Source organism: Emys orbicularis, chromosome 13 (assembly GCF_028017835.1).
Source record: "Emys orbicularis isolate rEmyOrb1 chromosome 13, rEmyOrb1.hap1, whole genome shotgun sequence".
In the NCBI taxonomy this organism is placed as follows: Eukaryota; Metazoa; Chordata; order Testudines; family Emydidae; genus Emys; species Emys orbicularis.
The window spans coordinates 28,817,051-28,841,188 of NC_088695.1; the positions used below are offsets into that span (position 1 = coordinate 28,817,051).

Consider the following 24,138-nt stretch of genomic DNA (forward strand, 5'->3'; position numbering starts at 1 on the left):
GGAGGCTCATTCATATTTCATGCATTTACAGTTTTCAAATGATTATCCTTTTTTTATTAAGGAAACTTTTTATTGCAAAACTTTACTTTTTTCTTTATAAACTGAGAGCACAACAGTCATCTGTGCACAATGCTTTGGACTGCCAGTTTTAGGCTAAAACTCATCAATCCCAATAAAAAGCCTTCAAAACAAAACTTCAAGAATATAATTACATGAGATATAAGCCCCCCCAAAACCTGTATTTTCACTTTTTGCAGTAATCAAACCTAGGCAGAAAAAAATCCCCCTCACCTTCCTTTTTTGGAGCTAATTGCCAGGATTATGGGACTTTTATGGGGACCAGTATTTGAAACAATTCTAATAAAACTAGATTTTTAAAACCCTTAATGAGGCAGAATTTCCTTAGACATAAATACTGACAAAATAATAATAATAATTAATAAGACATGCAAACTAGACACCTTTGGTACAAATCCAAGCTAAGGATAGTGTCTAATTTTTCATATCATCCCATGAATGTCTCGATACTGGTGCATCATGGATATTACAAGCTATACGGTATAGTAGTTGCTAGGATATTTTGTTCATGCAAATTCTAGGAGGTTTACGGTAACAACTGTGTCTCCTAGGAGTTCTGTACAATAAAAGACAAGAGTTCTACAAACAGCAGCGTGTGATGTGGCTACTTCATCCATTGCAGGGTTCAGCCAGTTTCTTAGTGTTATTTTTATAATGTCACAGGATGGAAGCGGACGATTAGAAAGCAGGTTATATTTCTCTGCTTTTCCCACTGCCCAGCTCAGTGCCCTGTTTGCTGAATTGGATCTGAAACAATGAAAGAGACCTCAAAGGACCAGGAGAGCCTGGAATACAGGCTGGACTGTGCTCCTGATCTGCGGTGTGAGAAGAAAACAGATTTAGTGCCTGTTTGCCAAATTTGTGAGACATGTGTCTTGGCTTGGAGGGTCTTCTCTACCAAAGAGTGGTTCCTGCGGGCCAGCGATGTCTCCCAAAGGAAGTTCCTGGTCGGGATCGTGAAGCGATTCAACAGCCTGGATTTGCTAAACTATGCTGAGAAAGTCCTGCAGACCTCCCACGGGAAGGATTTCACTTTCAGCCGGTCCCGAATCACCCCCAGCCTCAAAGAAGACATGACCACATCCACTTCTGACCGGGCTTTGAATATAGTAACTCTAGAGAAAGCCATGTCGGAGACCTGGAAGTGGTTCAAAAACAGTTCCTACTGGACTAAAGCAAACTACACTCTGCTCTTGCTTCAGATGTGTAACCCTAAGTTACTGTTTATAGCTGCTAACCTGGTCAGAGTCCTCCTGGTCAGAGAGCAGAGTGCCAGCTCAAAAAGAGAAACAGGTAAACAGAGTGATATGCTGGGTGGCGGGAGAGATTGACCCCTGGCTTTCAGGATTAACCAAGGAGAGAGGATAAAGTCAAAGGGCCAGATTCTGATTCCCTACCACTGCGTGATACTTTACTGTACAAATAGCTGCATCGGGCCAGATCTTCAGCAGGAGTAAATCAGTGTAGTTCCATTGTCTGCCACTTTACACCAGCTGAGGATATGATCCACTGAATTCAGAGGCCACTTGCAGAGTATGGTACTAACTCACTATGAGTAATGGTGGCAAAACCTGTCCTAAAGCTGCTATTCACTTACCTGTGTTTTTAAAAACCAGTTATAAGTAGTACCTAGGGGTGCAAATGCTCTTACTGAGTTAAGTACAAGTTTGGAAACATCATGACCATAGGACAGATTTTCAAATAGGGTTTTATTTTACTTTTCAATGAGCATAGGTAAGAGGGAAGAAAGTAAAGGATATGAGAACCATAAAAATAATGCACAATATCCACAAATACCTGGCCAGATCCTCCCTTATCTGGTGTAAATTGGTGCAGCTGCATTAACTCCAGTGGAGCTCCGTGGATTTACACCAGCTAGATATCTGGTCCATGAACTTTAATTTAGATAGAACAGGAGCTCTAGCAGCAAACTTTGCTACATCCAGTGAAATCAGATCTACTCTTGAGTTTTACTGGTGTGCTTGTTTGTTTCCCTTCTGCTGCCTTTTCTAGTTCACATTAGTGATATTGAAAGGACAATTGCTTTCACTTATCATCACTTTATTTGGGACTGGAAGGCAATGTGGTTTTCCAGGATTCCGCCCACTGTTTGAATCCCTTCCTTTGCTTTCCTATTCTCCATGCCCCGCGTCACGGAGAGATGACCACATCATTGCTTTTGCAATTATTAACATTTCATTGAATCTGGTTATTAAGAGACTTAGGGTACGTCTACACAGCAAAAAAAAAATAAAAATAAAATAAAAATCCCATGGCAGCAAGTCTCAGAGCCCAGGTCAACTGACTTGGGCTCATGCTACGGGACTAAAACCAGCAGTGTAGGTGTTCCCACTCGGGCTGGAGCCCAGGTGCTCTGTGCATTTCATCGAGGCTATGACAGCTTAGCCCTGGGACTTGTTTGTGATCCTTCCTCTCCAGGAAACAAGCTGTTTGCACAGAGTGGTTCTTTTCAGTATGTGAGAAGCAGGGACAGAGGTACCAGGCCGCTTGGGAATATATGCACCTGCATCAAATGAAACCACCAGAGACTCTGGGGAGCTTGGATTGTTGCAGTTTGACTGAATTATTTTCTTGTCCCAATACCAAAAGCCTGTGTTTCTCCTGATAATGCTCTCTCCACACACTCACTCCAAGCACAGGATTTGTTACATCAGGTCAGATGAAGTGGGGGTGAGTAACACTAGCATATAGCAGCTGAGGGTCTGGTTCAGTGGCTTCAAATATGGAATCTTGCAACTAGGAGTAGGCAATATTGATGCTTCAGAGGGAGGAGGAAAGAAACCCATAAAGCACCTTGCCAATTGTGATGTGCGGTACATGGGGGTCGGATTCCTTCCTGTCCCCCTGCAGTGATCAGCTAGCCCCGATGCTTGAGCTCTGACTATCCTCCCCTTAGACATGCTTGTCATCTTAGATGGTGAAGTGACTGGGCCAGCAACGCAAGGCATCATTGGTGAAGAGCAAAGCACAATTGATTGTAGATATTGTTCATAGCTGTATTTATATCACAAACCTTCTGGTTAACCCTTATATCCCTAAGAACTTTCCCCTCCCTGATCCTTCCTGTCTCCAAGCACAGGGAGCGATTGGTGATGGGCGGTAGCAGAGCAGAAGCTGAAGGAGGAGAAAGGCAACCCTGTCAGTGGGCAGACAGAGCCAGATGGGATTCAGACCTGGCAGGAGTCCTGACCCAGGTTTACTTCTAGCAAGCAACTAGGACTCCCTCACATAGCCAGCCCGTAGGAACTGGATGGGGTATATATGTGTGGGAACACGGTAACTGTCTGCAAGAGATGAACACCCAGGGAAGAGAGGAATTGTATAGGGCGGTCTGGGATGAGTACAACTAGCAATAATGGGGTGAAATAATTTTCTAATATGAGGTCTACTGTGCAAAAGACTTCCAAGCGAAATGGTAGAGACATAAATGCTCAAGTCCTTAAAATCACCTAGACAAAACCCTGAAGGAACCAATCCTACACTAGCCAAGGGGAATGGGGCAGATAACCTAACAGGTCCCTTTCATCTCTACCTCTGTGACCCATGATTTAGCTCTGTTTGATTTGATTGCTCCTATGTTTGCGCAATTCTTTCAGAGGACGAGGAAGACAAAATCACTGTGGTCTTCACTGAGACCCAAAGCAGCTTCAAGCTAGAGGAACACACGAAATCCAGCTCCCAGGTGCAATTGCGACCCACATCTCAATCCTTCCTGACTTCTTCCACAGCCCTAGAAAGTGGGGTCTCATCAGAAGGAACCAGCCTGTTTAGTGATATAGGTACTGTAACAAAAGGAGCTAATGTGGGGTGTTATCTAAGATACTTCAAAGCCCAAGAGTGGACAGGGTGGGTTGTTCTTCATGACGTACCTTCAGCTACCATAGAACTCAGAGTGCTGAAAATATCCCGGGGAGCTGTGGGGTAATGAGAAATTAGGGGGAGCAGGTTTGGTAGTTAATAACTGATATTATGACTATACCCCAAGGCTCAGGCACTCCTGGGAGTCCTTAACATGCTATTGATTCTGCTGCCCCAGGCATAGGTGTCCAAGGGCAGATACCGTGCTTCTGGCCCAGAGACCTGGCGCACATGCATTGTGAGAGAGCTGCGTCAGTGGATGATGATATATCCTCCATGTCTTCAATCGTCCCAGCCCCCGCCGTTGTCCCTGCAGCTTTCCCGTCAGCCTCCAATGTCAACAAGTATAAGGACTTCATCCGCTGCCTGCCGACCCATCTGTCCAAGTACATCCTGGGTATGGCCCCTCTTACTTCCCAAGCACAGCTGTCCCATGGGCACATCAGTGCTATATGACCATAGCTTGGGGTTAACCAGCTTCTCCTTGTAATTCCTCAGGGTTTCTGGATACAAAGAGCCTGAACAGGTGCACTTCTGTGAACCAGCACTGGGCTTTCCTGGCCAAACAGGTCAAGCAGGAACATCTGTCGCATAGCCTAGTCCTGGAAGAGATTGTGTACTTGCAGGTACTGTGCCTTGGCTTTTGCCTCTCATTCTGCCATCCTGGCTCTTACAGTATAGCTCCTTTTCCCCTCAAGCCCCTAGCAAATAGATGGGAGGGTCCAACATGCCTTAGAGCCCTGGGGATGTTCCTCCCAGTTTCACCCTGTTGTATTCTTTTCTTCCTTCTTCCTCACTCTCCAGAGCCAGGCTAGGTTAGAGTCATCATCACACCTTCAGAAGTGGAAAAGCCTTTACTCATCCTTTGAGAGTCTGCTACTTCTGAGCAGGGGCTTATCAGCAAGATTGGTACCAAAGATTTTGGTCACAGATGAGAGCATAACCATGTGCTGGATTTTAGGCCCTGTAAGGGGATGCAGAGCTGTTCTACTGACTCCCTGAGGGAACCCAGACCAGGTGGGTCTAATTAGATCCACTCAGGAACATAAGAGTGCTGACAGCCTCTTTGTGGAAAGAGAAAGCTAGAGGCATGTTGTAATGCTCCCTCGCTCTCCCGGTCGGAGGGAGGCCACTCAGGCTAGTCCTCTGGAGGCAGGACCAGAGTGTCTAAAACAGGCAAAAGCCCCAATAGGGCTGCGCAGTAAATAGTCAATATCAGGCTGTAGCCTGGAGTGGGGTAGCTCAAGTGGTCAGCCCTTAACTACAGTCTATCAGGGCTGGCTGGGGCCTGGGCAGAGCTCAGGCAGCCAGCAAACAAACAGTCTCTAAGGTGAGTGGTAAGGGAGCTCCTGTCTTGGGCTAGAGCCTCCTTGCACCATGTAGAGGGTCAGCCACCCAGGGTGGGGTGGCAGAGGGACATGGGCCCACCCTACTCCACTGCGTCCCAGCCCAGGGCCCTGACAGGGGCAGGATTGGCTGCCCGTGTCAGCAGGGATCCAGCCGCAACATGCCGACTGAGCCATGCCGGGCTCTGCAGCCGACTGCTCCGTGGCTGCCCCTGGGCTACTTCCTGCCTCCCCGGGGTTTGGTACCTGCAGCCTCCAGGCCTCTTCCAGCTCTTCGGGGTAAATGGCAGCAGGTACTCTGGGCCAGTCGCCATCCACGCCTGGGGATCGGGAACAGCCAGGTGCAGGTTCCTCTCGGGGCCTCTGGAGAACAGGCCAAGCATTCTCCTCCATTGCAGGCTCTCCCCCAACTGAGCTGCAGGGCCGGCCTTTTATACTTCCGGCCACGCCCTGGTACTTCTGGCGAGGAGGGGGCGGAGCGATCTAGGCTCCACCCCCCCAAGGGGCATGTAAGGCTCCCTTGGTCTCCTGCTCAGAGGGAGGCCACTCAGCCTCACTACACATGTACAGACGGTCCTGAAGGAGAAAGCCCTAAAAAACAGAAATATGGGCTAAAGGCTTATATCTATAAGTGCAGTCCTGCCACAGGGCTTAAGTTAAGAATAGAGGCAAATCCCAGGAAAGGATAACCTTTAGGATTATACTCCATGGTGCATGTTGTGTGAGGGAGATTAGCATGGAAACCCACTCCCTTCACACTGACACCCAAGCTAGGCTTGATGAAAAGTTCATTTATATGTTCAGCAAACCTAAGGTGAGTATTAGGTGAGCCCAAGCTGATACAGATACGGTTTGGGGCTCTGCCCCCTTAGCGGGTTTGGTTGGGAGCCCTACATACCTTTATGGGTTTGACTCCAAATTTTGCCTGAACAGGGCAGCCTGGGATGAGATTTACTTAGGGATGTAGGATCTGTTTGACCCCCAAAGCAAGGAGGTGGGAACTGAAAATATACGCATGAATTCCAGGAACAAAGAATCACTCAGTGTGTCTTCCTGGCTGTGATGACCCCTCCACCATCTGCACCGATCAGAGGGAATCAGAGCAGGAACCAGACAGGCAGGCAGCCCCTTCTACATGGGTTCGGAAACATACTGCTGTCCCACACATCACATACGCTCCCACTACCAGGGCCTGGTGTGGGGTGGGTCTCTATTCTCTCAGTCTAGAAGGACTGAACAGCAGACTTCAACGCCACTGCCTAACAATCTGGAGAAGATGGTGTTCTGTGATGCTAGGCATACTTTCCCCGAATCCCCTCCTCTCCTCTCTCAGTCTCAGACCTCTGCTTGGCGGCTGATGATGGTAGTTTTCACCTTGCTCCTCCCTAGGACACAACACCTGTGAGTATCCTAGTCTGCTGACCAACTTATTCTCTAGGGAGTTGACATCAGCCTACAAGCCATTATCAATAGACCTTCATGATGATGTGGGATCAGTGCTTAATTTGTAATGAAAGAGGTTCAAGCAATTTTTTTACATTCATAACTGATGCAGCAAGGCCAGAGGTGCCAGGGCTGCGAACTGCCAAGGCCAGAGGTGCCTGGTACAAATTAAGCACTGTGTGGGATACCTGGAATATATGTTGGCCCCGAGCAGCTAACTATATGGCATTATTTGATCAGTGACTGGCCAATGCTTTATTAAAGTCTCCAGCAAACATCTTGCCAAGCTGCAATAGCAATTGTCCTCTTGTGTGAGCTGACTTTAGTTTTGTTAATGTGAATGGCCCTGTAACAGCGTTCACTCACTACAAGAGCACCTCCTCGTGGCCAGGCATGGCATAGCAGCTTTCTTCCCATATGGTGCCCTCTGCCAATGGGCACTCTGCTGCTGCAGTGGTTTCTCCTCCCTTAATTCACAGTGCTCCACTTTCATGACTCAGCCCTCCGTCTAGGTCACTATATGGTATCAAAGTCTCAGTGGACCAGCTGTCCAGCTGGCATCTGCAACAGTCCTGCGCCACTTCCTAGGGATTGGGAGGAGAACCCAGGCCCACCCTCTACACTGGGTTCCAGCCCAGGGACCCTTTAACCAGCAGCCAAGATCTATACAATCCTCTTCCTTGCCGAGGATTCAGGTTGAGTCAGAAATATTTGGGTTTCAAACAATTCAGCTATTTTGCAATGCTTCCTCCTCTCTGGTAAGGTCATGTTCCTGCGTATTATGTAGTATGTATCTACAATTCCATTGCTGGAGAGCTGCACCTTTAAATAGGAGGCAGGGCTGTGAGACAACTGCTCTCAAATAAAAAAGTGTTAGTCATTATTTAGCAATGAAATTTCATTAGAATTGATTTGGAAAAAATGACCTTGTTCACTAGTCACAGCCCCTGATGATAAAGGCATCACACTCAGCTCGAAGTAAAAACATCTCAGTGAAAAGTCAGGCTGCGTGTCTTGCTGTCTATCCCATTTATAGCTCCTGAGAACCTATAAATAAACATGTGCACAGCAGATCTGAGGCCCAACACTACAATGACAAACCGGTGTGTGAGTACCAGCTCTGAGGAGCAACCCTACAAGAACAAATCAGTGTGTGCAGCCCAATGTGCTTAAGAAACTCATCAATAACAAACCAGTGCATGCAGCTCAGCCTTCCTATACATGAGCCCAGAGAAGTGTATGTAGTTCTGAACTGAAGAAAATAAGTGCTGCTTTCTATTCCCTCTCTTGCTGTACATTTGGCCTGTGTAGTAATGACACCAACGTCCTTTGATGTTTATTCCAGGGGTCATGTCCTAGGGGAGTCATTCCCAGCTACGCTAAAATGACCAATGTTGTAATTCCAAGGATAAATAAAGATGGGGACATCATCCCAGCAAGAGGCCGCAGATGGAAACGCAGAGGAAAGGTATGTTGCAGGTATATCCAAAGGGCCTTTCAGGGTAAGAGAGAGCAGCCCCTTATGGATCTTGGGAAGCAGAATCATAGAAAAATAGGGCTGGAAGGGACCTTGAGAGGTCATCTAGTCCTTCCCCCCACACTGAAGCAGGATTAAGTATACCCAGAGCATCCCTGACAGATTTTTGTCTAACCCATTCTTAAAAACCTCCAATGACAGGGATTCCACAGCCTCCCTTGGCAACCTGTTCCAGTGTTTAATGATCGTGATAGTTAGAAAGTTTTCATGATATCTAACCTGAATCTCCCTTGCTGCAAACTAAGCCAGTCACTTCTTGTCCTGTCCTTGGTGGACATGGAGAACAACTGATCACCATCCTCTTTATTACAACCTTTTACATATATGAAGACTGTTATTGGGTCCCCTCTCAATCTGCTCTTCTCTGGACTGCACATGCTCAGTTCTTTCAACCTTTCCTCATAGGTCAGGTTTTCTAAACCTTTAATCATTCTTGTCGTTCTCCTCTGGACTCTCTACCATCTCTCCACATCTTTCTTAAAGTGTGGCACCCAGGATTGGACACATATTCTGGCTGAGGCATCACCAGTGTTGAATAGAACAGAACAATTACCTCCCGTGACTTGCATTTGATACTCCTATTAATACATCCCAGCATATTTGTCTTTTTCACAACAGCATCACATTTTTGACTCATATTCAGTTTGTGATCCACTATAACCCCCAGATTTTTTTCTGCAGTGCCACTGCTTAGCCAGTTATTCCCCAATTCATAGAAATTATAGAAATGTAGGGCTGGAAGGGACCTCGAGAGGTCATCAAATCCAACCCCCTGTGCTGAGGCAGGACCAAGTAAACCTAGACAATCCCTGACAGCTATTTGTCCAACCTGTTCTTAAAAACCTCCAGTGATGGGGATTCTCTCTTGGGAGTCTGTTCCACAGTTTAGCTACCCTGAGAGTTAGAAAGATTTTCCTAATATCTAACCTTGCTACAGATTAAGCCCATTACTGCTTGTCCTACCTTCAGTGGACATGGAATACAATTGACCATCATCCTCTGTATAATGACCCTTAACATATTTGAAGACTGTTATCATCTTGTAGTTGTGTATTTGATTTTTCCTTCCTAAGTGTAATATTTTGCACTTCCCTTATTGATTTTCATCTTATTGTTTTCAGACCAATTCTCCAATTCATCAAGATCATTTTGAATTCTAATCCTGTCCTCCAAAGCTTGGTTTCATCCACAAATTTTATGTTGACTCTATATTCCTTCATTCAAGTTGGTAATGAAAATATTGAATAGCGGCAGATCCAAGACACCCCCTGCAATACACCTCTTGATATGTCCTCCCAGTCTGAGAGTGAACCATTGATAACTACTCTTTGAGAACAGTATTTCAATCTGTTGTGCACCCACATTATACCAATTTCATCTATCCCACATTTCCCTAGTTTGCTTATGAGAATGTCATGTTGGACTGTGTCAAAAGCCTTATTAAAATCAAGATATATCACATCTACTGCTTCCCCCCATCACTAGGCCTGTCATCCTGTCCAAGAAGGAAACTAGATTGTTTTGGGATGATTTGTTCTTGACAAATCCATGTTGTCTATTACTTACACCTTATTGTTCTCTAGATGCTTACAAATTTGTTGTTAAACAATTTGTTCCAGTATCTTTCTGGGTATCAAAGTTAGGGTGACTGGTCTATAATTCCCCGGCTCTTCCTCTCCTCCCCCTTTTAAATATAGGTACTATATTTGCCCTTTTCCAGTCCTCTGGGACCCCACACCTCTTCCATGGGTTCTCATAGATAATTGCTAATGGTTCAGAGATTGCTTCAGCTAATTCCTTAAGAACTCTAAGGGAAATCCATCAGGCCCTGTTGATTTGCATACATTTAACTTATCTAAATAATTCTTTAACCTGTTCTTTCCCTATTCTGTCCTGTGTTCCTTCCCCCTGGTTGTTAATATTAATTTTGTTAAGCATCTGATCACAATTAACCTTTTTAGTGAAGACTGAGGCAAAAAAAGCATTAAACATGTCAGCCTTCTGGTTCATCCATTATTCACTCTCTTTCCCCGTTATGGACCTAAATCTTCCTTCAGCCTTCTCTTACTTCTAATGCATTTACAGAATCTCTTCTATTGCCTTTTACGTCTCTTGCTAGTTGTAATTCATTTTGTTCCTTAGCCACTCTGATTTTGTCCCTACAAGCTTGTGCTATTCTTTTATAGTCATCCATAGCAATTTGTCCAAGTTTTTACTTTTTGTACTACTCCTTTCTGATTTTCAGGTCATTAAAGAGCTCCACATCGAGTCATATCGGTCTCTTGTTGTTCTTCCTGTCTTTCCTCTGCATTGGGATAGGTTGCTGTTTTGCTGTAAAGTTTGTCTTTTAGAAAGTGCCAGGTCTCCTGAACTCCTTTTTCCCTTAGATTTCTTTCCCATGAGCCCATATCTACCAATTCCCTGTTTGTTGAAGTGTCCTTTTTTGAAGTTGTCTTTATTCTGCTGGTCTTGCTCCTTTTTTTCCTTATAATCATGAACTCTGTCATTTCGTGATCAATTCTAAGTCGCCTTCCCCTTTGAGATGCTCAACCAGTTCCTCCCAGTTAGTCAGAATCAATTCTAAAATAGCCACCCCCTTACTTTTTCTGCCTTCAAAGACTTGTCCATAACACATTCTGAGAGTAGCTCTACTACACTGTACTCCAAGGAACGCCCCTGTCCTGCCCCCAACATGCCCTCTATGTTGGCTGGGGAGGGGCCTGCACAGGGCATGTTCTCTGGGGTCAGTCCCCCATCACCTTTAAGGCCCTTTAGTGTAACTGAGGAGCAAGAGCAATAGGCAATCTCTTCCCAACAGAGTTATTTATTCCTATTTCCTCTCTGTCCCTAGGAGGAGAACAACCTACAGGCGGCTTATCATGGCCAGATGACTGAAACTGTCCAGCTGGAGGAGAGAAACATCTTCTGCGGCTCCTACAACGTTCGTGTCCTTACAGACCAGTATGTACATGCCACGCACCCTTGCTTCAGTCACCACACTTAGCACTGGCAACCCCTCTCCAACTCCGGGGATCTCAAAGCTCTTTATAAACCTATAGGGCCAACTGGTGGCTTCACCAGGCCAGGCATGTCACCCAGGGATTCCTGCAGGTGCCTTGCCTCCCCTTAAATCCTGTTTTCACCAGTGGGTAGCACAGTTTGCATCCACACTACACTATTGGTCAAGTGGGCTACAAGGGTGTTGCAGAACTATATCCAAATCCTGCTAAAAGGACTAGCCTTGACCGTGCCTCTGCCATCAGGCTGTTCAGGGAGAGTTCCCTGGACACTCTAAGCTGGCAGTTAACTGCATAGGAACCACATCGCGAAATCAGCTTTCAAAATTAGCGAGGCTTGGAAAGAGCTTTGCCTAATGGTTGGGCACCAGAATGGGAGCCCAGAACTCCTGCATTCTCTTTCTGGCTCTGATGCGACTGCTTCTGAAGTGAGTCACTACACTTTACTGAGTTACTATCAGTAAAATGGGGGTAGTGTTTGACAGGAGCGATCAGAGAATGTCTGGGAAATGCTTTGAAGATACTGGGCCTAATTTTTGCCTGCCTTCATTCTGTTAGAGAGACAAGGCGGGTGAGGTAATATCTTGTAATTGGACCAACTTCAGCTGGTGAGAGAGACAAGCTTGTCTCGCTAATATCCTGGGACCAACAGAATGTAGCTGATCTGCCACTGCTAGCAGCAAATGGCTGCTGATGGGACATTAGATGGGGTGGGCTCTGAGTTACTACAGAGAATTCTTTCCCAGGTGTCTGGCTGCTGGGTCTCGCTCACATGCTCAGGGTCTAACCGATCACCATATTTGGGGTCAGGAAGGAATTTTCCCCCAGGTCAGATTGGCAGTGAGTATGGGGGTGTTTTGCCTTCCTCTGCAGCATAGGGCATGGGTCACTTGCAGGTTTAAACTAGTGTAAATGGTGGATTCTCTGTAATTTGAAGTCTTTAAACCATGATTTGAGGACTTCAGTAACTCAGCCAGAAGTTCGGGATCTATTATAGGAGTGGGTGGGTGAGGTTCTGTGGCCTGCAATGTGCAGGAGGTCAGACTAGCTGATCATGATGGTCCCTTCTGGTCTTAAAGTCTATGAGTCTATGAGACTCAGCTACAACAACTTTGCACTCTTTTGTCATTTTCACCTGTGCAGCAGGACTGTGAAACACCACCAGATCAGAATGATAGTGTTTTACACCCACTTTGCACTAGTGAAAATACAGACACGAGGTACAAGCCAGGGGCGAATCAGGCCCAGTAAGTGCTGAGTATTATTAGTGCACAAGTGTGGACAAGGCTATAGTTTCCTATGCATATTTATTTTTCTAAGGGTAACTGTTGCTGTTATTTATTCAAAGTTTTGATGGAACTAGTGTAGAAGTCCCTGCATGAAAAATAAGGTTCACATTATTTACAGGGTGTGTAACTTACTCATGATTTGCGTCCAAATTTCAGGGTTCGATTGTGCCCCTCTTACGCATGCCTTCCCCAATATTAGTTTCACTGGAATCAGTGGAAGTATTTCTATAGTAAGGTACTACCCAATGTGACCAAGGGTAGCAAAATCTAGTTCCTAAGCAGCACTTTCTGCCGCCCATTACATATGCAAAGCAGGATTAGAACCCAGAAACTTCTGCTCCCATCACTTATGCTCCTGCCACATGATCTAAAGGAGGAGACTCCCCTTTGACTGTATGCACATATGAGTCGGTGTATTTATATGAGGATCCAGCTTACTGTGTGTGCAAGTCAGTTTGTGAGTGTGAGTGTAGGGGGGGTGGGGGCGATTGTATCAGCCTGTGTGAGTCTTGGTGTGTGTGTGAGGCTGCGTCTCAGCTGTGTGTGTGTGTAAGGGTGTATCACAGGATATGTATCTCAGTATGTGTGGACAAGTGTATAAGCAAAACCTGAAATATGTATATTTCGATACATTGTTGCTGCAAGAATTGGCATTTAAAAAAACTGTGCCCGGGGAACCCTGACCCCCAAACATGCCCTTGTATAAAGGCTTTATAGTGACTCAATTTCAGAAATAGTGGGGTCAGCAGTCCCCAGTGGGTCTCATCCCCTTCCCCGCTATGATTTATTCTCTATACCAGGGGTCGGCAACCTTTCAGAAGTGGTGTGCCGAGTCTTCATTTGTTCACTCTAATTTAAGGTTTCGCATGCCAGTAATACATTTTATCGTTTTTAGAAGGTCTCTTTGTATAAGTCTATAATATATAACTGAACTATTGTTGTATGTAAAGTAAATAAGGTTTTTAAAATGTTTAAAAAGCTTCATTTAAAATTAATTTAAAATGCAGAGCCCCCTGGACCGGTGGTCAGGACCCAGGCAGTGTGAGTGCCACTGAAAATCAGCTCACATGCCGCCTTCGGCATGCGTGCCATAGGTTGCCTACCCCTGCTCTATATACAAACATCAGCTGAAACCTTGGGTCTCAGTAACCAGGGCCATCCCTAGCCATTCTAGTGCCCTACGCAGCCTCCTCGCGGGGGGGGGGAGGTGAAAGAAGGGAGGCTGGCCCCAGGCCTCTGTGGGGGAAGGCCTCCATAAGGGGGCAGGAGAAGGCTTGGGGGGCAGGGAGGAACCACCCCCCAGCAGGAGCTGGCAGAGCGGAGCAGGTTGGGGCCGGGTTGCTCCACTTCCTGCCGCCGGGTGAGTGCAGGGCAGGCCCGACCCCGCACTCATCGGGCGGTGGGAAGTGGAGCGACCCAGCCCCAGCCCATTCCGCTCTGCTCCCCTGGCTCCCAGCCTTGGGTCTTGGGGGGGTGGGGGGAACCGCGCCCCCAGCACTCACCAGCGGTGCGGATGGGAGCCGGCGGCGCGGAGCGGGCTGTGGCCGTCTCGCTCCATTTACCACCGCCCGGTGAGTGCAGGATGCCCGACCTCTGCTGCAGTCCTCAGGGGAAGGGGTGGAGTGGGGGCAGGGGCATAGCAGGGGCTTGGGGAAGGGGTGAAGTGGGGGCGGGGCTGGGGCAGAGCAGGGGCAGGAAGAGGCAGGGCGGGGGAGGAGCAGGGGCGGGGACTTGGGGGAAGGGGTGGAGTGGGGGCGGGGCTGGGGCAGAGCAGGGGCATGGCCATGGGGAAGAGGCGGAGCAGGGGCTGGAGCAGCACGCAGCTGTGTAGGGCACCAGGAAATGTGGTGCCCCTAATTTCTTGGTGCCCTACGCAGCTGCGTACTTTGCGTATGGGTAAGGACGGCCCTGTCAGCAACCCTCCCACTGGCACCTTGAGGGGTTCCAGGTACCTTTCCAGGATGGCCCATCAATTCTGTTCACTGAGCTGAGATACTGCAGCATTGAGCACAATAGAGGTGCCTGTAAATAACAGCCTACAGTGCTTTCCTGGCTAGCCCTGTAATGCTTTGGCAGATGCTCTCCTCAGTCTCTGCTTGCTTACCCAGGTCAGATCCACACAGGGTAATCCACTACTGTGGTGGGAACTTGCTTGCCATTGGCTCACTGGACCGCAAAGTCAGGTTCCTTGATGTGTTGGAGCTGAAGGAAGTGCCGCCCGTGATCAGTGGCCATGCTGGGAGCATCAAGGCAGTGTTCCTCAATGAGAAGAAAGGGTTCGTGCTGAGCGCGAGCTTTGATCTCAGCATCCGGTGAGCAGTGCTGATACGAGGGTCACCGGGCAGAGTGATCCAGTTTGAAATGATCTAGTGAAAGGAAATTTTAAGCATAAAACCCAAAACCAAACCCAACATTGGGCATTTTTTCCAGAATCCTCCCCTCCCCCCATTTTCTGACTGTAATAAGGGGAGAAGAAAAACACATCATAGATATCCTAGTGTACTCCCTTGCTCATGCAGGACATTTCCCCTCTGTGCTTTCCCGTTTCATCCAGTACTGGAAGAAGAAGTAGCAAAGTACGCCAGGAAAACCGATTGTTGCGATATTTCTAAACCAGAGACATTGTTTCTGATTAGCATCCATGGTGAAATCCTGGCCCTGTTTAAGTCCATGCCAAAACTCCCATTCAGTACAATAGGGCCAGGAATTCACCCCTGAAGTTTGGGAGGCTTTTTTTTTTAATCTTCCCATCATTTTGATACCAACTCATTGCCATGGTATCTGACCACCTTCCAGTGCACTTGGAAGAAAGTATAGAGGCAGCTTTACACTATGCAGAGGCATACACTGGTGTAGGTCAGGATACATGTCCTCATTGAAGTTGGGGAAGGGGAAGTCTTATTATGTCATCTCTGTCACTAATTCTTAGGATACTAATAATCTGCTGCCACAATAGCCCTGCATTATGCCCAAAAGCGGAAACCCAAGTCAGGTTCTCCTGCTCTGGGATGACAGTGGCAGGGCCTGTTTCAAAGGCCACATCAGTCTAATAGGAGGGGAAAGAGTCTACACAGATATGGAGTCTTTGTCTCCCACCTGATTCAACATGGGATGGTCTTTGATGTATCCATGTGCTTGGGTTTTCTCAGTGAAGCAGCTGTAAGTCTTCTTGGCAGCTGCTAGATGGAAATGGGGCTGTCTGAAGGATTGTTACATTTGGAGGTCAGAGGTAGCCATTGCTGGGTAGCCAGAGAAGCAATCCAGATGTATGTGACCATGACAGCCCTGGTGCCACCAGAACAAAATATAAGATCGAGTATCTAAATATTAGGGCCTGATTCTACTGCCCTTCCATCGGGCTTTTCTCAGTGTTACTTCATTGACCTCAGTGGAATTACTCCTGACTTACACCAGTGTATGTGCGAGGAGAACCAGGCAATAATAACAAATAAGTCATTAATTAACAATTAACGAATCACAGGATTCTCCCCTTCTTGGCCCTTACTCTGCAGATGCTGGAATATATTCACTGGGGCTTGTGTGAAGATCCTTAACGGTCACTCGGGGACCATCACCTGCCTGGACGTGTACAAAAACAGGGTTGTGTCAGGAGCAAGAGACTGCATGGTCAAAGGTGAGCAAGCAATCGCCGAAATAGCCCCAAGGCTTTGATGGGGGGCCACCGCCAGCCACATTCCAAATCCCAGCGGTAACAGCAAAGGGGTTTGGATTGGCTTAGACCAGCAGGGAAAGTGGCCCAATATGTATCTTTATAGCACAGACAGTGTGTGACCCTGACAACCAGCATGGAAACTAGGGGGTGGATTTCAATCTCACAATGGAGCTTAGTTTGCTCTGCAAGCAATGGCCAGGCATGCAACTCCTATTAGAGTGGTTTTATACAATATGAATGGCATTGTGGTTATGGCAATGGGACTTGAGAGACCTGGATTCAGTCCTCAGCTCTGCTACGGACTTCCTGTGGTGACCTTAGGTTCTCACCTGTGAAACAGGGCTTATAATGATACGCCGTTGCTTTCTCTATTTAGATTGTGAATGCTTCAGGGCAGGGTTTGTCTCTGTGCAGCACCTAGCACAAGGGGGCTCTGAACTCAGCTGGGGCCTCTAGGTGCAACTGTGACTCAAATAATAATTTATATTCACATTTTCCAGAGTGATACGGACAAATAAATGTGGACATTATTTATGTTTCTCCCTCTCACTCCTAACAGTGTGGGATTTAAGCACCGGGCGATGCATCAAAACTTTAAAACACAAAGATGCCATTTGGACAGCTAAAATCAACAACACCCACATTGTGAGCGGTTGCGAAAAAGGGTTGGTGAAAGTGTGGCACGTTGATACATGCGTGTTGATCAAGGTATGTTTCTTCCTAATCGTAGCGTGTTCTGGAAACGTATTTGGGTGTTTCCTCTCTGTGTGCTGTCCCAGCTCTGAGCAGCTAGCTGGCCCAGCAGATCTCGATAGTACTACCTAGAAAGACCACAGACTCGGTTCAGTGGCGAAGGCGCTCGGCAAGGTTTATTGTCAACAAAGCACAGTACTAGCTCCCTGAATCTATGTCTATGGGTACACTAACACATGTAGGCCTGTTACAATGGACTCAGCTCAGTCAGCAAGCAGGACTCTCTGCTGCCCCCTGGGCTGGACAAAGGGTTAAGGCGAGGTACCCTGACATTTATAGACTGAGACAAACAACTGGAAAAAACATCTTACGCACCACCTTATGTGTTTCATGACATCTGTTTGTTATCTCCCCTGGTTCCTGATATCTGGAACAAAACATCCCTATTCATTGTTTTGTCAAACCATCTTATCTTATACTAGATGGGGGATAAGAACATAAGAAAGGCCGTACTGGGTCAGACCAAAGGTCCATCTAGCCCAGTATCTGTCTACCGACAGTGGCCAATGCCAGGTGCCCCAGAGGGAGTGAACCTAACAGGCAATGATCAAGTGATCTCTCTCCTGCCATCCATCTCCATCCTCTGACGAACAGAGGCTAGGGACACCATTCTTACCCATCCTGGCTAATAGCCATTTATGGACTTAGCCACCATGAATTTATCCAGTCCCCTTTTAAACATTGTTATAGTCCTAGCCTTCACAACCTCCTCAGGTAAGGAGTTCCACAAGTTGACTGTGCGCTGCGTGAAGAAGAACTTCCTTTTATTTGTTTTAAACCTGCTGCCTATTAATTTCTTTTGGTGACCCCTAGTTCTTGTATTATGGGAATAAGTAAATAACTTTTCCTTATCCACTTTCTCAACATCACTCATGATTTTATATACCTCTATCATGTCCCCCCTTAGTCTTCTCTTTTCCAAACTGAAGAGTCCTAGCCTCTTTAATCTTTCCTCATATGGGACCCTCTCTAAACCCTTAATCATTTTAGTTGCTCTTTTCTGAACCTTTTCTAGTGCTAGAATATCTTTTTTGAGGTGAGGAGACCACATCTGTACACAGTATTCGAGATGTGGGCGAACCATGGATTTATATAAGGGCAATAATATATTCTCAGTCTTATTCTCTATCCCCTTTTTAATGATTCCTAACATCCTGTTTGCTGTTTTGACCGCCTCTGCACACTGCGTGGACATCTTTAGAGAACTATCCACGATGACGCCAAGATCTTTTTCCTGACTCGTTGTAGCTAAATTAGCCCCCATCATGTTGTATGTATAGTTGGGGTTATTTTTTCCAATGTGCATTACTTTACATTTATCCACATTAAATTTCATTTGCCATTTTGTTGCCCAATCACTTAGTTTTGTGAGATCTTTTTGAAGTTCTTCACAATCTGCTTTGGTCTTAACTATCTTGTGTAGTTTAGTATCATCTGCAAACTTTGCCACCTCACTGTTTACCCCTTTCTCCAGATCATTTATGAATAAATTGAATAGGATAGGTCCTAGGACTGACCTTTGGGGAACACCACTAGTTACCCCTCTCCATTCTGAGAATTTACCATTAATTCCTACCCTTTGTTCCCTGTCCTTTAACCAGTTCTCAATCCATGAAAGGACCTTCCCTTTTATCCCATGACAGCTTAATTTACGTAAGAGCCTTTGGTGAGGGACCTTGTCAAAGGCTTTCTGGAAATCTAAGTACACTATGTCCACCGGATCCCCCTTGTCCACATGTTTGTTGACCCCTTCAAAGAACTCTAATAGATTAGTAAGACACGATTTCCCTTTACAGAAACCATGTTGACTATTGCTCAAGAGTTTATGTTTTTCTATGTGTCTGACAATTTTGTTCTTTACTATTGTTTCAACTAATTTGCCCGGTACCGACGTTAGACTTACCGGTCTGTAATTGCCGGGATCACCCCTAGAGCCCTTTTTAAATATTGGCGTTACATTAGCTAACTTCCAGTCATTGGGTACCGAAGCCGATTTAAAGGACAGGTTACAAACCTTAGTTAATAGTTCCGCAACTTCACATTTGAGTTCTTTCAGAACTCTTGGGTGAATGCCATCTGGTCCCGGTGACTTGTTAATGTTGAGTTTATCAATTAATTCCAAAACCTCCTCTAGTGATACTTCAATCTGTGACAGTTCCTCAGATTTGTCACCTACAAAAGCCAGCTCAGGTTTGGGAATCTCCCTAACATCCTCAGCCGTGAAGACTGAAGCAAAGAATCCATTTAGTTTCTCCGCAATGACTTTATCATCTTTAAGCGCTCCTTTTGTATTTTCATCGTCAAGGGGCCCCACTGGTTGTTTAGCAGGCTTCCTGCTTCTGATGTACTTAAAAAACATTTTGTTATTACCTTTGGAGTTTTTGGCTAGCCGTTCTTCAAACTCCTCTTTGGCTTTTCTTATTACACTCTTGCACTTAAGTTGGCAGTGTTTGTGCTCCTTTCTATTTGCCTCACTAGGATTTGACTTCCACTTTTTAAAGGAAGTCTTTTTATCTCTCACTGCTTCTTTTACATGGTTGTTAAGCCACGGTGGCTCTTTTTTAGTTCTTTTACTGTTTTTCTTAATTTGGGGTATACTATAATATATGCCTATTATATCTATATCCTCCTTTATCACAAGGCACTCTAGTTCACCCATCTTATTATTTAGACTTCTGGCATTTGTGTACAAGCACTTTAAAAACTTGTCCCTGTTTATTAGCCTGTCTTTTTCTGATGTGCCAGATTCTTTTTTATGTGGCTGTTTATCATCTGATCCGGCCCTTACATTATACTTTTCAGTCCTCTGCTCCTGACTATAACCTGGAGATTCTCTATCATCAGACTCTCCCCTAAGGGAAGTCTGTGTCCGATCCACACGCTCCTCTGCAGCAGTCGGCTTTCCCCCATCTCCTAGTTTAAAAACTGCTCTACAACCTTTTTAATGTTTAGTGCCAGCAGTCTGGTTCCACTTTGGTTTAGGTGGAGCCCATCTCTCCTGTATAGGCTCCTCCCATCCCAGAAGTTTCCCCAGTTCCTAATGAACGTGAACCCCTCCTCTCTACACAATCGTCTCATCCACGCATTGAGACTCTGAAGCTCTGCCTGCCTACCTGGCCCTGCGCGTGGAACTGGGAGCATTTCTGAAAATGCCACCATAGAGGTCCTGGATTTCAGTCTCTTCCCTAGTAGCCTAAATTTGGCTTCCAGGACATCTCTCCTACCCTTCCCTATGTCATTGGTACCTACATGTACCACGACCACCGGCTCCTCCCCAGCACTACACATAAGTCTATCTAGATGCCTCGAGAGATCCGCAACCTTCGCACCAGGCAGGCAAGTCACCATACGGTTCTCCCGGTCATCACAGACCCAGCTATCTACATTTCTAATAATCGAATCTCCCATTACTAACACCTGCCTTTTCCTAGAAACTGGAGTTCCCTCCCCCGGAGAGGGATGTATCTGTACTAGCTGGAATATATTTATGCAAATATCTAGAGCCTAGTACACTAGCAACAACTTTGCCAAATTCATGTACTGGACAGTGAACTTGCAAACATCTGCTTTAATACAAGGCCTGACTTTGATTCACAGCCTCAGATCTTACACCAGGCTCTCTCTCTCTACTACACACTGAATCATAGAAATGTAGGGTTGGAAGGGACCTCAAGAAATCATCTAGTCTATTCCCCTGCACTGAGGCAGGATTAAGTTTACCTAGACCATCCCTGACAGATATTCATCTAGCCTGTTCTTAAAATCCTCCATTGATAGGGATGCCACAACCTCCGCAGGTAACCTGTTCCAGTGCTCAACTATCCTTAAAGTTAGAAAGTTTTTCCTAATTACCTAAATCTGCCTTGCCGCAAGCTAAGCCAATGTGGACAGCTGAAATCTTTTTTTTTTTTTTGGGGGGGGGGGGGGTAGACTAGATGAACCTTGTGGTCCCTTCTAACCCCTATGAGTCTCTGATTCCCTTGGTGGACATGGAGAACAATTGATCACTGTCCTCTTTATAACAACCTTTTACATATCTGTTCACCCCAACTAGTCATGGCTTTTTGTTTACACCAAAGGTGTTTTTTAAAAAGAAAGAAAGAAAAAGGTATGAAACTGGTAACTGATGATCAACAGAATTAGTGATGGCTGACCTGTGTAAGAGCCTATTGGCAAACAATTCACCAAATTAAAAATTGACATTTAATCTGGTCTTTAATTTTTTGCTGTTTGCAGATATTTATATGATTGAGCTTTTGTTTGGGTGAATGTTCACAAGCAGGGATTTTCTGGATGATAGCCGTATTTCAGGGCTGGGGATGACGCATAGTTACACCAAGAAATGAAATTTGTTTCTAGCAGAAACAAAAACAGTTTATAAAGATTAGGGATATCCAGACAGCTGCACTGTAATTTAAAGATCAGAGCCAGTTTGATTTCAGTTATACCAGTGTATGCTCAGAGTAAGTGTTCTTTGAGAGGTGAAAAGCAGTTTCTATTGGTGGAAAAGAGTCTGATGGAATTGCATGTACAGATGTGTATCAAGGGTAAGATATTCCATTTCTAGATGACCCAAGTTTACATACGGCTCCTACTAGCTTGGTTAAGGGCAGTTTCATATTGTCTTCCTTGGTTGATTATTCACTTAACAGACCCTAAAGGTCTCAGTTTAATTCTCAGCTGCAATAATATGCACATAGGGTTTTAAAAATAATACATTTAATGATTTCAGCTATTTAAATCTGAAATTTCATGGTGTTGTAACTGTAGGGGTCCTGACCCAAAAAGGAGTGGGGGGATCGTGAGGTTATTGAGTGTGTGTGTGTCTGTGTGTGTGGGGGGGAGGTTGCAGTACTGCTACCCTTTCTTCTGTGCTGCTGCTGGCGGTGGCGCTGCCTTCAGAGCTGGGCAGCTGGAGAGCAGTGGCTGCAGGCTGGGAGCCCAGCTCTGAAGGCAGCGCCAGCAGCCGTGCAGAAGTAAGGATGGCATGGCATGGTATGACATTGCCACCCTTACTTCTGCCCTGCTGCTGGCAGGGTGCTGCCTTCAGAGCTGGGCACCCAGCCAACAGCCGCCGCTTTCCGGCCACCCAGCTCTGAAGTCAGCGCAGAAGTAAAGGTGGCAATACTGTAACCTCCCTAAAATAACCTTGTGACCCCCCTGCAACTCCCTTTTGGGTCAGGACCCCCAGTCTGAGAAACGCTGATCTCCCTGTGAAATCTGTATAGTATAGGGTAAAAGCACACAAAATACCAGATTTCATGGGGGGAGACCAGATTTCATGGTCCGTGACACGTTTTTCATAGCCGTGAATTTGATAGGGCCCTACACATAGTACACACAGTGATCCTGGCCAATGAATGAATAAGTCCACATTAGTGTCTGGCCACCAAGGCTTGGTCTACACTTACCCCCCAATTCGAACTAAGGTACGCAACTTCAGCTACGTGAATAACGTAGCTGAAGTTCGAAGTACCTTAGTTCGAACTTACCTCGGTCCACACGCGGCAGGCAGGCTCCCCCGTCGACGCCGCGGTACTCCTCTCGTCTAGCTGGAGTACCGCAGTCGACGGCGATCACTTCCTGGTTCGACTTATCGCGTCCAGACAAGACGCGATAAGTCGAACCCAGAACTTCGATTCCCAGCCGCCGAACTAGCGGCTGGGTGTAGACATACCCCAAGAGTGAGCCTGGCATGTTTCACTCACAGTGAGTACTGAATCAAAACTATTACCAAAGGGCATATTGTAATCCTTTATAGAATCCATTATAAAGCATAGGAGGGCAGTATTGTGATTGTAATATGAGAATGATTAGGGCTATGTGTATGCCCAGAATTCTTATAGTATGTTACACTATGTGACATATGGCTTTTTCATGTTCCAGACCTTAGAAGGGCACCAAGGCCCAGTAAAATCCCTGGCCTTTGATCAATGGCATCTAGTGACAGGAAGCTCTGATGGATTTGTCCTGGGATGGAGCATGGTGGGAAAACATAAGCGATGTCTAATGGCTTTCAGGCATCCACAGTAGGTATCATTCACATGTCGGAATCCACAGATAACAAATGTCTACATGTCTCCTATAGCTCTGACTCAATAAAGTGAACTCTGTTACCTGCTTAGGAATATGTCTACATAGAATGTGTTAATTCACAGTCCTAACACTTTAAAATTTTCCCTGTCCTGCAGGGAGGGTTTTTTTGTTTTACAGGAACTCACTGTTATTCAATGGAACAGTGACTCCCGAGTAAGGAATCCCCTGCAGAACAGATGGAATCAAAGTCCTAGGACTGTGTATCTTGCATAAAACTCTTACCTTCACAAGGGAATAGCAGCATTCGATGTTGTCCCATGACACAATAAAGCTAGACATTTGGGAAAACTATTATGTATGATATTATATATGGTGATGAAGAGGTCCTCAAGTGTAAAGAAAAGCAATGATCGACTAAATACAAGGGGTGAAATCCATGCCCTATTGAAGTGAATGGGTGTTTTGCCATTGACTTCCAATATGCCCAGGATTTCACCCATGATGATAATATACCTTCACGAAACATTATTAAGGTTGCAAAGTCGAAAACTCCAAAGTTAGGGTATGCCAAAATTAAGGTTGCTTGTGCAACCTTAAATCAGTCCTCTTACGCGTATGCATTATGATACGGTATTTTAGTACATGCTCATATACTGCCAAATTTCAAGTCCCTGCTCCAAAGCATGGTGATACTAGAGTTGTTCAATAAAAGGTCACAACATTTTTAATAAGGAGAAAAACAATGTGTTTTTCCTTTGCCTTGTTATCGAAACAGCTAAATCATTTTGACTGAAATTTCCCAAAAACATTCAACGTGAGGCAGACACCCAACATGGTAAATTTCAGCGCAGTTACAGTTAGACAGAGTTATAAGCTACTGGAAAGTGGGTCTTATAACAGGAAGTGTCAGGCAACCTTAAAAATAGGTGGCGATACTAATCCTGCCTATAATTAGTATGATGTGAGTGCAGGTGAAAAAACAGAACAAACAAAACACAATTCTTTGGCAGAAAAACTAATTCAGATCTTATGCCTTCTGGATGTAAACTGTAAAGACTTAGATGCAAATGCTCCCAGCCATGACGAA

At 45.7% G+C, this 24,138-nt stretch overlaps 1 protein-coding gene across 1 annotated transcript in view; it reads left to right on the plus strand.

Annotated features, from left to right (window-relative positions):
* The first annotated feature begins 833 nt into the window (after positions 1-833).
* FBXW10B (F-box and WD repeat domain containing 10B) overlaps positions 834-24,138 on the plus strand; it is a 30,033-nt gene continuing 6,728 nt past the window's right edge. Inside the window, exons 1-10 of the mRNA XM_065416126.1 lie at positions 834-1,371; positions 3,696-3,878; positions 4,136-4,354; positions 4,456-4,583; positions 8,092-8,214; positions 11,135-11,244; positions 14,698-14,901; positions 16,102-16,223; positions 16,822-16,970; positions 22,902-23,044. Of these exons, the coding sequence (XP_065272198.1) occupies positions 834-1,371; positions 3,696-3,878; positions 4,136-4,354; positions 4,456-4,583; positions 8,092-8,214; positions 11,135-11,244; positions 14,698-14,901; positions 16,102-16,223; positions 16,822-16,970; positions 22,902-23,044 (1,919 nt within the window). The remainder of the gene's footprint in view (positions 1,372-3,695; positions 3,879-4,135; positions 4,355-4,455; positions 4,584-8,091; positions 8,215-11,134; positions 11,245-14,697; positions 14,902-16,101; positions 16,224-16,821; positions 16,971-22,901; positions 23,045-24,138) is intronic.